Genomic DNA, 14,980 nt, shown 5'->3' on the forward strand with positions numbered 1-14,980 from the left:
CAAATGCAATGAATCATATGCAATGTACGCTGATTTGTCATCTTCTCTCCACAGCCGGTCCTATCGTCTGAACATATGGCTGCGTTTGGTGTGTTTGGCCTGTGCCAGATTCATGCCTTTGTGGATTATTTGCGCAGCAAGCTGAATCCCCAACAGTTTGAAGTCCTCTTTAGGAGCGTCATCTCCCTGGTTGGATTTGTACTTCTCACTGTTGGCGGTGTTCTAATGCTTACAGGTAAGACATAGGACTGTTCAGAAATCTGCTGATTACTTGGAGGATAAAAGGGCAAAGTGTGATTGTATTATTGTACAGTGAACATTTGCATATTTTGAGATCAATTTAAATTATTTCATACTGCTAAAACAGTACGCTGTAGCCTCCATGCCCTTTTTTCATATCTGGTGTTCAAACAGCATTGTTTTAGCACCTGTTTTTATTTTGCGACAAGTACTAGCTTTGATTTTCTATGGTATTTACTCATCACAAGAGGTTAATAGGTTAGTTCTTAGCAGCTAAACAAAGAAAGCTAGATAAAAATATTAGACTAAGAAAATACCTTTAGTCTTTGGTGCCACTGCTAACTGGTGGTCGGAGAGTCTTGTCGCACCTCCGGTTTCAAGTTAACTGAACATATTTGGTGGCTAAACCGGTGCCAAATAGTTTTATTAGACTAATTCTTTTAGGCAATTTTTCTGTTTGCACATTAATTTTATTTTAGGAGTCAATACTGTACTGTGTAGAATGGCTTTCCTATTGTACGAGATATAAATGTTGTTTGGTCAATTATATGCATACATATGTGAGGTAATGTTGATGGTACCCAACTGTCAAAGAAAATAAATCCTTCTGAATAAAGGTTTTCAAAGTCAATCTCTTGGTTGTGAACTTGTCAACAAATGCCCTAGTGAAGTGACCATATTTTATGAACTTTATGTATTGCTATTCCAGATTACTAGTAGTCCCCAATAGGTGCTTTGTGACGAGTCTGGGCATTTTTTCATTTAATCTGATTTGTACCTATTTTTTGTTCTGTAAGGTAAAATCTCTCCCTGGACTGGCCGTTTTTACTCTCTGCTGGATCCTTCGTATGCCAAGAATAACATCCCCATCATTGCCTCAGTTTCCGAGCATCAGCCTACCACATGGTCCTCCTATTACTTTGACTTGCAGTTGCTTGTCTTCATGTTCCCAGGTATGTGTGTTTTGTGATGGTTTCTACGTTGTTTTGTTATATTTACACACATATATGCTTGTTTAAATAGATTCCTTGTTTGGTAAATTAATCTTTAGCATTTTAACACAACGTTACAGCAGCACATTAGTATTTTCTTGTAGGTTTTGCAATTGTAGTGTGTTATTCAACTTAGTCACTCTTAATAGAAATAATATTAACACCTCCAGTATTTTCAAAGCTAGCATGGTTTTAAAATATTAATTCTTGTGTGCCTAGCATTCCCTCTTTGGATACAGTCCAAACATTTTGTGAGGCAATGATAGGTTCCCTTGTGAAAGGCATGTTGATCAGTCCTTCTTTGAGGAAGATTATCAGCCCATATTTTAAGTGTTGTGGGAGGCTTAAGGGATTGCAGCAGCTCTCCCTAAATACTTTAAATGTTAACAATATGTTCCCTTTAATCTATATAACTTTACCACAGGTAAAAGTTGATAATGTTTTAAGCATTCCCAAGCTGGATCTTTTGCTCTTAGCTTGGGAATGCAGGGACCTCTTGTGGTTGGTCGTATGGCTGTATTATGTAGCAGAACAAGTGTAAGAGAAAGGTCTCATATTGTTTTGATTACAAATGTTTTATTTAATTATTTTTTTGACCGACATTGCCATGACCCTTGGACAAAACCAATAGGCCCCCTTTTTAGGTCTCGCCTAGGTAGCGCATATGCTGCGTCTTCAAGACATGCTGTATCTTATGTATGGGCTTTCAGCATGCCCATTCATTTTCATTTGTTCCTTCATGTGCCTTTCAAAATACCTTTGTTTTCATTGGTGAATAGTTTATTTTTGTTCCTCCTTTTGCTGTTTTGATCACGCCCTAGAGACTGCCCCTGTTACATGGATCATTTTTCTATCGGCCATATATGTTCGTGTCGGCGCACTACTTTTTCTTTTGCCTAGGCCTGTTTGGCTTTCAGAACACACTCAGCCGAGGGCTACAAATCCTGTTAATAGCTTGTTCTTGGTTTCACAAGCGCTTTTTAAGCCGGAGGCTATGTTTTATATTGTGTAATAGTTTTGGTTTCATTAACTCAAATGTCCAAACCTTAAATAATATACTTACATAATGGAAGTCTAGTTTAAGAAGACAGGCAACAGTAGGATCAATCTATTTACATTGTGCTTATGACGGTTTGATTATTTGGATACGATTAAAGAGGTAAACATGCTGTTATTGCTCCTTTCTATGAAAATGGAAGCAGCTTTAAATAAATATTTGAAGCTGGCCTCTATATGGTGTATAATCACTAAGTGGTTATACCGTGCACAGAGTACAGAGAATCCCCCAGAAGTGTACAGGTCTAATTGTAAACCCAAAGTGATCTATTTGTGGTGGTGTGCCCGAGCAGCTTTAGGCCTAACACAGAGGAGTGTAAGACCTTTGTTATGCACACAGTAACCAATAAATGACACATCTCAAAAAAGAGATCCACACAAATTTTAGAAAAATAAGCTTCTTTCAAGATTTATTTTCAAGACCCAAGACGTTCGCAAAAAGATGAGTACGTTTTTCAAGAAAAATACTTTATACTTTAAAAAGTGGAAAACAAGCATACCGTTTTTGCAGGGTAAGGATTTGACTTACAGATTCAGAGGTTTTGGGTGCAGTGTTGTCCTTAGGTGCCGGAACACTCTTACCAGGCAGGTCGTGGCCAGGGGTGTCGTCCCGTTGGAGCTGCAGGCATCGAGGAGGAGTCTGGCAGGGGTCAGCCCACGGTGGACTCTGGCTCAGAAGCGCTGGGGAACCTTTGCAGGACCTGTGGCCCACTTGGACTCAGGCCTTGGCCGTGTGGTGCAAAGGTGGATTCGGAGGAGAGTTTACTGTTCCTCAGGGCAGAGTTTTTTTCTTTGCAGATGGTTTTTTCTGGACAGGTCCGCTGTCCACAGGAGATTTGGAGCCTCTCTTGAAGGCAGGCAGTCCTCCCAGGGTTCTTGTGGTCTCTGGTCTACAGGGCGAGTTGCTCTTCTTCAGCAGGGTCGTTGAGGGCTGCTGACTGGCCGGGAGGGCTGGGACCAAGTCATTAGTTGTCTTCAGTCTTCGCTGCTTCCCAGTTCTTTGTAGGTTGTCGAAATCTGATTTCAGGGTCTGGGGGACCCACCTAAATACTAGATTTTGGGGCGTTAAAGGGGAACAACAGGTAGGGACCAATGGGTTTGTTACCTGTGGTGTCTACACCCACTGGTATGCCACCCTCCTGTGAGAGGGGGCATAACCCTAGCCCTGATTGGAAAAGTCCTACCATCTTCAAGATGTGGAAACTGAAAAGGGTGCTTTACTTCACATCCAGCACCTGTGGGTCGGAGTTGGGAAGGGGGGCACACCTCCGATTCTTCCTAGGTTTTCCAGCCGGTTCTCCTGCCAAAAGTGGGGGTTTGAACCGAGAAGGGCCATCTGCTTCTAGCAGCAGAGGCTGGGGTTGTATTACAAAGGCGGTGGTCCTTTTGGATCTTCCCTCTTGAGCAGTGTGCCCATCCTGAGGGAGATCCGACAGCTCCACCCAGGATGTACTTTGTTTCTGGCCTCAGAGAGCAGAGGGTGTCAACCCAGGGGGTCCAGAAACATGTCTGGTGGTAGCAGGCTGCCTAAAGCCAGTTGGAAACCACACCAGGCTTGGTAGGTTTACAGGGGGCCCTTCTGAGGTTATAATAAATCCACACTGGCCCCTGTGTGGGTTTATTAAGCGGAGTTGTTTGGTACCAAACACTCCTGGGTTCAGTGAAGCCATCATGATCCTTGGGAACTCGAGTTTTCAAGTGTTCGAGGCATGTGGGCTGCTGAATTCATATCTGTGCATAGATCGCCGCCTAGTGTTGGGTCCGGATGATTGCACATTGTTGTCCTGGAAGAGTCTTCGAAGTATCACGAGATAGGTGGCTCCTCCCCTGGACTACAGTGCGCATGGGCATCGCCTCCATCCCCAGATTGTTTTTTTACGCCATTGGGTTCGGATGTGTTTCGGTTCCCTCTGTCGGAATCGATAGTTGTTTAACTTTCCTAACTTGAGACCAAAAGGTCTTTAGGACTTGCGTCGGTATTGTCCATCGTTCAGGTTTTGTTCTTCATCAGCTCCGAACTCTTGCTGCCCTTCCGCGTGCTGTCGGCGCGGACGGGCCTACACGACGCTCCAGACTACTTAACATGGAACGAACTCCGTTTAAAAGGTGCCCGGTGTGCACCTCAAAGTATTCACACCTCGACGTGCACCCAGTGTGCAACAAATGTTTGTCGCCGGACCATGATGAGGCCAGGTGTATGGCCTGCTCCAAGTTCCGGTGTAAGAAGACTCTCAAGCTTCGTCGGGCCGCTAGGCTCCAGGCCCAGTTATCGGCGCCCCCGCCAGACAACATCTTCGAGGAAGACGTTGGTGACGACACCTTCTTACAAGTTTCGGACTCCAGCCCAGCGTCAGAGGATGAAAACTACGACGCGGGGGACGAGGAGTTTGATGAAGTCGTCGGAGAGGTAGGGGACGACGACGGGGCCATTGCCACCGTGGGGGATAGCTCAGAGGAGGAGCACCCTCAGACTGACTCCGGGGTCAATCCCCATGATACGGCCCAGGTCGAGGGATCGCCTTCGGGCCTTACCCAAGACCTCAATACTCGTCCCACGGCCCCGCCTACGGGCCCGGCCATGGACATTGGTGATGCGCCACTCCCGGTGAAGAAACCGAAAGTGAAACCATCGAGTTCCTCACCAACTGTATCGAAACTGAAAGTGAAAGTCGCACTTGTGGGACAAAAGGCTCCAGAGGCCTCAGCGCCTAAAAAGCCAAAGATGGCCGCCGAGATCAAGAGCCACGCCAAGATGGCCGACCCTAAGACCCCGGTGTCGAAGCCGAAGGCGAAGACGACCGACGCGGCCGCTGCGGCGCCGAAGATGGTCGAGGTCGACGACCTGAAAAGATCCTCAAAGAAGCGTCAAGACGACCCCAAAGCTCTGGCTGCGCCGATTCCGGTCGTCAAGTGCAAGGGTGGTGATGTGTCGGCTCCGAAGACCGTGCCTTTCATCGCCGACCCGACTCCGGACTCAGGGGAATCGCTCGAGCCGGTCCAGCCCTCCCCGTCCTTAACCAAAAAGGTCACGGAGTCCCTTCAACGTATTCGGAAGGACGCAGTGGGCCCCGAACCGAAGAATGTGGTGCCGAAGCCTGCACAGAAGCCGGCAAAGGCGCAGACGCCGATCCACTTCACGCTGCCGCCGAAGACGACGCCGAAGGCTTTCGCTCCAAGGCATGGGGCCGGGGTGCCCTTGAAGCTGGTGTCGACGCCCAAAGCGTCATTGGTGGTATCGAAGCCTCGGATACAGCCACTCGCAGACGAGGAGCGTCGAGAGGTTGTCATCGACGCCGACACAGGCAAACTCTCTCTCCTTAAGAGGAAAATCACCCCGGAGCCGGTGTTGGAACATTTTCGTATTCCACTCAAAAAGAAGTTGGATTCTGCGGGTACTTCTGCCCCTATGGAGCCTGCATCTCCACAAAATCTAGAACTCTCACCGACTCATTCTAACACTGGGGAAGGTGACGGAGATGAGGAGGACGAGTACAATTATCCAGCGTACTCGGATCCGGAGGAGGTCAATGAACCTTGGTCTGCTGGAGGCGACCCTGTGGACCCTCAGTCAGGTCACGAACCGCAGCTTTTTGCAGCAAAAACTTCTCCAACAGAGGACTCTGCAGCCTTCAACGCTCTAATTGAGAGGGCTGCGGCAAATCATGATGTCGAACTCCATGCGGATGTCAATTTTCTGTTTGACACTTTCTCAGTGGCTGAAAAGTCAGTCAAAACATTGCCTATGCTCAAGGGAGTGCTGAAGCACGCGCCAGAGGTTTTCAAAGAGCCCACTCGGGCGCGAGTCATCAATCCTCGTATTGACAAAAAATACAAGGCAGCGCCCACTGATCCAACGTACATCAAGGGACACTTGCCACTGGATTCGTTAGTGGTATCCAACGCACGCAAGCGGGCGAACTCGCTAACCACGGAGGATGCTCCTCCCCCAGACAAAGAATCAAAGATCTTTGAAGCCTCAGGAAAACGTATTGCTGCGCAGGCAGCTAATATTTGGCGCATTTCAAACACGCAGGCCCTACTTGCACGCTACGATAGGGCACACTAAAACACCCTAGAAACACTTCTGCAACACTTACCTGATCATTACAAAGAGGCAGCTGAAATGTTGATTCAGGAGGGGAAGCTCATCACCAATGCTTCCATTAAGTGTGCATTGGACGTGGCTGATACCGCCTCCAGGGCTATAAACACTAGCGTGTTACTGCGTAGGCATGCATGGCTTAGAATATCAGGCTTCAAACCAGACATACAGATAACCATCTTAAATCAAACAGTTAATCCAGACCACCTGTTTGGCCCTGAAGTGGATGCAACCCTTGAAAAAATGAAAAAAGACACGGACACTGCTAAGTCTATGGGGGCCCTCCAGTCCCAGCAGTTTAGGGGTGGTTCTTTTCGCCGCTCCAATAACAGAGGCACCTCAAGGGGTCAGGCATCACAATCCACGCAGTATTATAAGAGCAACACCCAGACCTCATACACCAACAAGGGTAGAGGTGGTTACAGGGGCAACAACGTCAAAGGCAGGGGACGTGGAAACAACAGCTCCAGGTCCTCCACCACCAACAAACAGTGACGCCTTGTCACTGCCCCCGACCACACAACACCGGTCGGGGGGGAGACTCCAGCAGTTCCTGCCCGCGTGGAAATCCATCACCACGGACAGGTGGGTCAAATCTCTTATTCAGTACGGTTACTGTCTGGAACTTACTTCCACACCACCAAACATACCTCCAAGAAGCCGTCCTATGTCCGGCGAGCACTTGCACTTGTTGCAGCAGGAGGTCAAAGTCATGCTGCAAAAAGGAGCAATAGAGCTCGTGCCACTGCAAGAAAGGGGAACAGGAGTTTACTCTCTGTACTTTCTAATCCCCAAAAAGGATGGATCCCTCAGGCCCATCCTGGACCTCAGGCCCCTCAACCGGTACATCCTGTCGGAGCATTTCCATATGCTCACGTTGCAGCAGGTTCTCCCTCTGCTTCGGCAAGGGGACTTCCTGGCTACGCTGGATCTCAAGGATGCATACTTTCACATTCCCCTGCATCCTTCACACAGGAAGTACCTCAGATTCACGATTCAAGACCAGCACTATCAGTTCAGGGTTCTGCCTTTCGGGGTCACCACAGCGCCACGAGTTTTTACAAAGTGCCTGGCGACTGTGGCGGCGCATCTACGACGCCAGAACGTCCACGTCTATCCCTATCTGGACGACTGGCTCATTCAGGCACAGTCAGAACAGCAGTGCGCAGACCACGTGTCCCGCACCATTCATCTCCTGCACGATCTGGGATTCTCACTAAATTACCCGAAATCCCATCTCCAACCCGCCCATATACGACAGTATCTGGGCGCGACAATAGACACTCTGGCAGCCACTGCGCAGCCAAACCTCAGCACTCCCTTCCAGCGAAGGTGTTCATGCAGTTGATAGGCATGATGGCCTCCTGCATCTCCATCGTCCCGCACGCGAGGTTACATATGCGTCCGCTCCAGGAGTGCCTAGCACGTCAGTGGACTCAGGCTCATGGGCAACTAACAGACCTAGTGTTGGTGAGCGGTCGGGCGTACAACTCTCTGCATTGGTGGAATCCACAAAACCTTTGCAAGGGCCGACCGATTCAAGAGCCAGTGCCACAGATTATCCTGACAACGGACGCCTCTCTCCAGGGTTGGGGAGCGCATGTACTCCACTACACAGTGCAGGGACTATGGACACTACAGCAGAAGAAGATGCACATCAATGTGTTGGAACTGATGGCAATCTTCATGGCCTTAATGGCGTTCAAAGTACATCTGTGCAACAAGGTCGTGTTGATCCGGACGGACAACATGACGGCCATGTACTACATTCAGAAACAGGGAGGAACACACTCTCCGCAGCTGTCTCATCTGGCTCAGAGCATGTGGAAGTGGGCCATTCAGAGGAACAGCTTCCTCATGGCGGAGCATCTCCCAGGCAGGGACAATCAGATGGCGGACCTGCTCAGCAGGCACAGCCACCAAATGCACGAGTGGGAGATACATCCATCAGTACTCCAACCGTACTTCCAAAGGTGGGGTCATCCAGAGATAGACCTGTTCGCCACAAGGGAGAACGCAAAATGGCAAAGCTTCGCCGCCAGGTTCCCACACCCGCAATCGCAGGGCAATGCGATGTGGATGAACTGGTCAGGCAGATTTGCGTACGCTTTTCCCCCAGCACCTCTGATTCCGCTGGTGGCACGCAAGCTCAGGCAACACTCGATGACTCTCATCCTGGTTGCTCCAACGTGGGCTCGCCAACCATGGTACACCACGTTTCTGGAACTTTCCGTGGTACCGCATCAAAGGCTTCATCTCACTCCCAGCCTTCTGACGCAGAGCCATGGCGACATTCAGCACCCAGATCCGCAACAGCTCAACCTGGCGATCTGGCTCCTGAAGTCCTAGAGTTTGGCTACCTCAATCTTCCCCCCGATTGCATGGACATCATTCGGGAGGCAAGGAAGCCCACTACTAGAGCATGTTATGCGGCTAAATGGAAGCGGTTCGTCATTTATTGTGTAAACCACAACATTGACCCGCTGGATGCTTCCATTCAGAACATCATTTGTTACCTGTTCCATCTATACCAATGCAATTTGGCGTATTCTTCCATCCGCATTCACCTGTCTGCAATGGCCGCATACCTCCAGAATAGGCAACACCTATCACTTTTCAAGGTTCCTGCTATCAAGGCATTTCTGGAAGGACTCAAGAGGGTCATTCCACCACGGACACCACCAGCTCCAGAATGGAACCTCAATGTGGTTCTTACAAGGCTGATGGGTCCTCCTTTTGAGCCACTGCACTCTTGTGAGCTTCAGTTTCTAACTTGGAAGGTGGCTTTCTTAGTAGCAATTACATCGCTACGGAGGGTTAGTGAGTTACAGGCACTCACCATCCAAGAACCTTTTTTCCAAGTACATGCCAACAGGGTGGTGCTCCGCACGAACCCTAAATTTTTACCCAAGGTTGTATCTCAATTCCACTTAAACCAAACAATTGAGTTGCCAGTGTTTTTTCAAAATCCTGAGTCGCTGGCGGAGCGGATGCTCCACACCCTTGACGTTAAAAGAGCCTTAATGTACTACGTTGACAGGACAAAGGATTTTCGAAGGACCAAGCAACTTTTCGTTGCATTTGCCTCACACCACAAGGGAAACGCTATTTCCAAAGCTGGTATTGCTAGGTGGATTGTGAAATGCATCCAGATCTGTTACGCTAAAGCTAAACGCACTCTCACAATTCCACCAAGAGCCCACTCCACCAGAAAGTTGGGGGCCTCTATGGCCTTCCTTGGGAACATTCCCTTGGAGGATATTTGTAGAGCAGCCACATGGTCTACCACACATACTTTTACTAAACATTACTGTGTAGACGTACACTCTAAACAGCAGGCAGCTGTTGGTCAGGCTGTTCTCAAAACACTTTTTCAAACTGCTGCAGCTGGCACGGGCGGCCGCCAATAATGGGAGGACTGCTATGTATTCTATGCACAGATATGAATTCAGCAGCCCACATGCCTCGAACTGCAAATGCTACTTACCAGTATGCATCTGTTCTTAGCATGTAGGGCTGCTGACATTCATATCGCCCGCCCTCCTCCCCGGCGCCTGTAGCAGCTGCAGTATATATGTATGTATATATATATATATATATATATATATATGTATGTATGTATGTATGTATGTATGTATATATATATATACACTCATAGCATGGTCATCACTCATGTAGTTCACTCCATCTCGGCCAATGGCTAAAAACAATCTGGGGATGGAGGCGATGCCCATGCGCACTGTAGTCCAGGGGAGGAGCCACCTATCTCGTGATACTTCGAAGACTCTTCCAGGACAACAATGTGCAATCATCCGGACCCAACACTAGGCGGCGATCTATGCACAGATATGAATGTCAGCAGCCCTACATGCCAAGAACAGATGCATACTGGTAAGTAGCATTTGCATTACAGCCCATGTTTTCTGTATGGCTTCCCTGACACTTAAAATATTAAAGAATAGACTTAAATATTGTAGGGGCATATCTGCTTTGGCAGATATGCCCACACCCGAGATACAGGGTGCCTTCGGGTTTGTAAGACCTGCTAGAGGGGGGACTTACCTTTACCTTGAGCAGTGCTGCTGGGCATGGCACACAGGCAGTGAATGTGCCATGTCGTTTTTCAATGCACCAAGGCATGCAAGCTGCAGCGGCATGGCCTTGGTGAGGGGTCCCTAGGGGACCCTCTGCAGTCCCCATGCCCTAGGCACCAAGAGTACTATTTACTAGGGATTTAAGAGGAAGCGGAAGTTACAAATCATGGTTCAGTTTTAGGGAAGGAGCACTGGCACAGGAGACCTGGTTGGCAGGAACACTGTGCACTTACAATCTAAACCACAACATTTTCCAGGAAAAAGTGGGGGTCCTACCATGTCAAAAGAGGCACTTTCTCACATGCGGGCTTTCAACTTTTGATGTTTTCTTTTAGGTTTCAATTGTTGGTGGAAAAAAAACCAATATCAAGGATGCCTCCTGGCTCCCCAAACATGGCATGTGTTGTGAGGTTACTTAATATCGCCTACAAATAGAGAGGGCAACACTACCTCAGCACCACTGCATCAGCGCTGCACCAGTCTGCAGCACCTGAGCATCATTCAGCAGCACCTGAGCATCATTCAGCAGCACCATCTGAGCATCATTTAGCCCCAGCGCAGCATCTCTTCCGCACAAGTGCAGCACCACCTCACTACCAGTGCAGCACTACCTCTGCATCAGTACAGCAGCACCACCTCGGCATCAGCACAGCATCACGCAGCACCACCACAGTTTCACTCAGCACCATCACAGTTTCACTCAGCACCATCTAAGCAGGAACCTGACACCAATGCAGCACCACTTCTGCATTAGCATAGCACCCCCTCAACACTAGTGCAGCATCACCTCTGTACCAGCACAGCATCTCCTAAGCACCACATCCACGCAGCACCACCTCCGCATCCACGCAGCCTCACCTCCGCATCCACGCAGCCTCACCTCCGCATCCACGCAGCCTCACCTCCGCATCCACGCAGCCTCACCTCCGCATCCACGCAGCCTCACCTCCACATCCACGCAGCCTCACCTCCGCATCCGCGCAGCCTCACCTCTGCATCCGCGCAGCCTCACCTCTGCATCCGCGCAGCCTCACCTCTGCATCCGCGCAGCCTCACCTCCGCATCCGCGCAGCCTCACCTCTGCATCCGCGCAGCCTCACCTCTGCATCCGCGCAGCCTCACCTCTGCATCCGCGCAGCCTCACCTCTGCATCCGCGCAGCCTCACCTCCGCATCCACGCAGCCTCACCTCCGCATCCACGCCGCCTCACCTCCGCATCCACGCAGCACCACCTCCGCATCCACGCAGCACCACATCCGCATCCGCGCAGCACCTCCTCTGCGTCTGCGCTGCACCCCCTCTGCGTCTGCGCTGCACCCCCTCTGCGTCTGCGCTGCACCCCCTCTGCGTCTGCGCTGCACCCCCTCTGCGTCTGCGCTGCACCACCTCTTCATCCGCGCTGCACCACCTCTTCATCCGCGCTGCACCACCTCTTCATCCGCGCTGCACCACCTAGGCACCAGCGCTTTCTGCTTACGAACTATTGTACTTGCTCCCTTTCCCACACGGCCTCATCTGGCATTTTTTGCGCTTTCTAATTGGCACTTTGACAACAAGAAATATCTCTCTATTTGTTGCACGTGCAATATGTTTTAATACTGATATTTATGGTTTTAATATTAGAAGTCTTCTATAACACTTTTTAAAGTCATTTTAACTGGTTTATTATATGAAAAAGATTGTATTACGTATGTACTCTAGGTGATGTTATCAGAGATGTCATAGAACATGTCATGAGTACATTTTTGAGGATTTGTCATATTTCCTTTGAATTTTGAAAGTGTCCCTTCCTGCTTTATCTAACATTTCAAGTTTGGTAAAGAGAACCCCCAGCACACTTGTGATAAGAATAGCCTCTGTTTATTTTATATATCTTTTGTGTGTCATGTTTGAGGAAAGGAATGGGCACATTTGATTAATCTATATTAGTGCTTTTTCACATACAGTGGTTATGAGTAGAACAAGGGAATCTGTTGTACTGGGCATAGTCTTTCTTCTTTTTTTTTTTCACCTGTTTGGTCAAAGGTCTTTCTTCACCCACCATCTAATATTTAAGCACATACTATCTGAAAGAAACAGGTTAGTATTAGATTCCTTACCTTAGAATATCCCCAGGCGTCAGTCTGGATCCGGAAACTTTTGCGTAGCAGTACCCCTGCGCGTCGGTAGGCGTCGTCTGCAGGCGTCCCCTGCGGCTCCACGTCCTTCGTCGGCGTCGTGCGCCGTGATGACGGCGCTGGAGTATATAGACCCTGCCTCCGCGCGCTGACGTCAGTTGTTCTTTTTTCCGCGCCAGTTAGCGCAGATCCGAAGAGCAGTACTCCGGTCTTTGACCAAAGTTTTTGACTATTTTTGATATCTTCTACGGTGCCGGTAGGATGCCTGGTTTTAAGAACTGTGACGACTGTGACCGCACGATGTCGGTCACGGACCATCACCGACTCTGCCTCCGGTGCCTGGGCCCCGACCACGACCCCGACGTGGACGCCTGCGTCGATTGCCGGGCCTTGACGAATAAAGCTGACGGGAGCGGTCCCGCAAGCTGCTCGAGCTCCGGGTGTCGGCCCGTGTCGAGAGCGGTCCCGGTCCGGCCAGAGGTCAAGGGAGCGATCGAGGGAGTGGTCGCGGAGCCGTCACGGGCGCTCCGGGAGTCGTCACCATTCCTCTGGTTCCTCAGGTAGGAAGCACAAGAAGTCGGGGCGTCGTCATCGTACCCCCCACTCCCGGTCTACATTGTTGATTCCGAATATGGTGAAGATGTAGATTACGGAGAGGAGTGGGAGGGGTCTGAGGACCCTCTGACCCGCGAGTGTCAGTACAATGTGGACTGGACGGGTGACTTGGGTGACGCCAGTGGTCTGGATGACTCCCCCATCCCTGGCTTTGTCTCGCCTCCTACCATGGCTTCGGAGGAGGGGGCTGCTTATTCAGTGGTGTTGATGAGGGCTGCCAAGGCCTTAAACCTTGAGCTCCCTGTCGCGGCCGTGAGGACCAACATCCTCACTGAGGTCCTCAAACCGCAGTCCTGCCCACAGGAGCCACTGCTGCCGTTCAACGAGGCCTTAACTGACGTTCTTTTGGGCAAGTGGTCCAGGCCCGCTTCAGGTTCGCCTGTTGATAGGAACGTGGCCAGACACCACCGTCCGTGTACGGATGACCCCAAGTTCTTGTCCACCCATCCCACCCCTGAGAGCCTGGTGATCCAGGCCTCGACTTCCCAGACCGCATTCCCGTCGGCCCCGCCCGACCGGGAATCTAAGAGGTACGACCAGTATGGTAAGAAGGTCTTCTTTTCCCTGAGTCTGGGACTGCGGTCTTGCAATACCGCGTGCCTCTTGGGCCGCTACACCCACTCTCTGTGGGATATGGTCTCGGACCTGCTGCCTGAATGCCCGCTGGAGGTACAGGCTAAGCTCGGCAAGGCTATGATTGAAGGCCGAGACGCAGCAAGATACTCCATCAGGTGTGGTCTTGATATGACCGACTCACTGGGCAGAGCGATGTCCACGACGGTGGCGATTCGTCGCCACGGCTGGCTGAGATCCGCCAACTTCTCGGCAGATGTCCAGAATGCATTGATGGACATGCCGTTTGATGGCAGTCGCCTGTTTGGCGACAAAGCGGACCACGCACTGGAGCGCTTCAGGGACTCCAGGGTCACGGCCAAGTCCTTGGGTCTCTCGACGCAGCGCCAGCAAACTGGTTCGTTTCGCTCCTTTCTGGCCAAGGAAGGGGCGGTCCCACACGTGCTGCCAGCCACGCGCCTCAACAGACTTATCCACGCGGTGGCGGCCGTGGGAACCGCCGTGGTGGCGGTCGGGGACAGCGGCGGGGTCAGACCACACCCTCCCCCGCAGCATCTGCCACTAAATCCTCCTAGTCCGTGCTTTCAGGCCCATGTGACGCCAGTGGGTGGCAGGGTTCGCCATCACCTCTCCCACTGGCGCACAATAACATCGGACAGGTGGGTGCTGCAGCTTGTCCGAAGGGGCTACTCCCTCCCCTTCGAGACCACTCCTCCAGCCATGCCACCGCAGAACCACCGTGTGTCGGGGGACCACTTGGCACTTCTGAGGGAGGAAGTTACGGCCCTCTTGGCCAAGGGGGCCATCGAGCGCGTTCCTGGGCCAGAAGTAGGACGTGGTTGCTATTCCCACTACTTTCTGGTACCCAAGAAGGACAAAGGGGGCCTACGTCCTATCTTGGACCTAAGGAACGTCAACGGCTTCCTCCGGAAGGAGAAGTTTAAGATGTTGACTTTAGCTCAGGTCTTGGCTGCTCTGGACCCGCAAGACTGGATGGTAGCGTTGGACTTGCAGGATGCGTATTTTCACATCCCCGTCCTGCCGGCCCACCGGCGTTACCTGCGGTTCACGGTAGGCCACGAGCACTTTCAGTTTATCATGCTCCCCTTCGGCCTTACCAGCGCCCCGTGGGTGTTCACCAAGGTGATGGCGGTGGTCGCAGCTCATCTGCGCAGATTGGGGGTTTCAGTC

At 50.7% G+C, this 14,980-nt stretch overlaps 1 protein-coding gene across 2 annotated transcripts in view; it reads left to right on the forward strand.

Annotated features, from left to right (window-relative positions):
- LOC147732864 (dolichyl-diphosphooligosaccharide--protein glycosyltransferase subunit STT3A) overlaps positions 1–14,980 on the forward strand; it is a 163,708-nt gene that overhangs the window by 81,030 nt on the left and 67,698 nt on the right. For both annotated transcript variants that reach the window (XM_086957405.1, XM_086957406.1), the window contains exons 9-10: positions 55–235; positions 1,038–1,193. In XM_086957405.1, coding sequence (XP_086813531.1) covers positions 55–235; positions 1,038–1,193 — 337 coding nt within the window. The remainder of the gene's footprint in view (positions 1–54; positions 236–1,037; positions 1,194–14,980) is intronic.

This window comes from Lissotriton vulgaris, chromosome 2_1, assembly GCF_964263255.1.
Source record: "Lissotriton vulgaris chromosome 2_1, aLisVul1.2, whole genome shotgun sequence".
Taxonomy (NCBI): Eukaryota; Metazoa; Chordata; class Amphibia; order Caudata; family Salamandridae; genus Lissotriton; species Lissotriton vulgaris.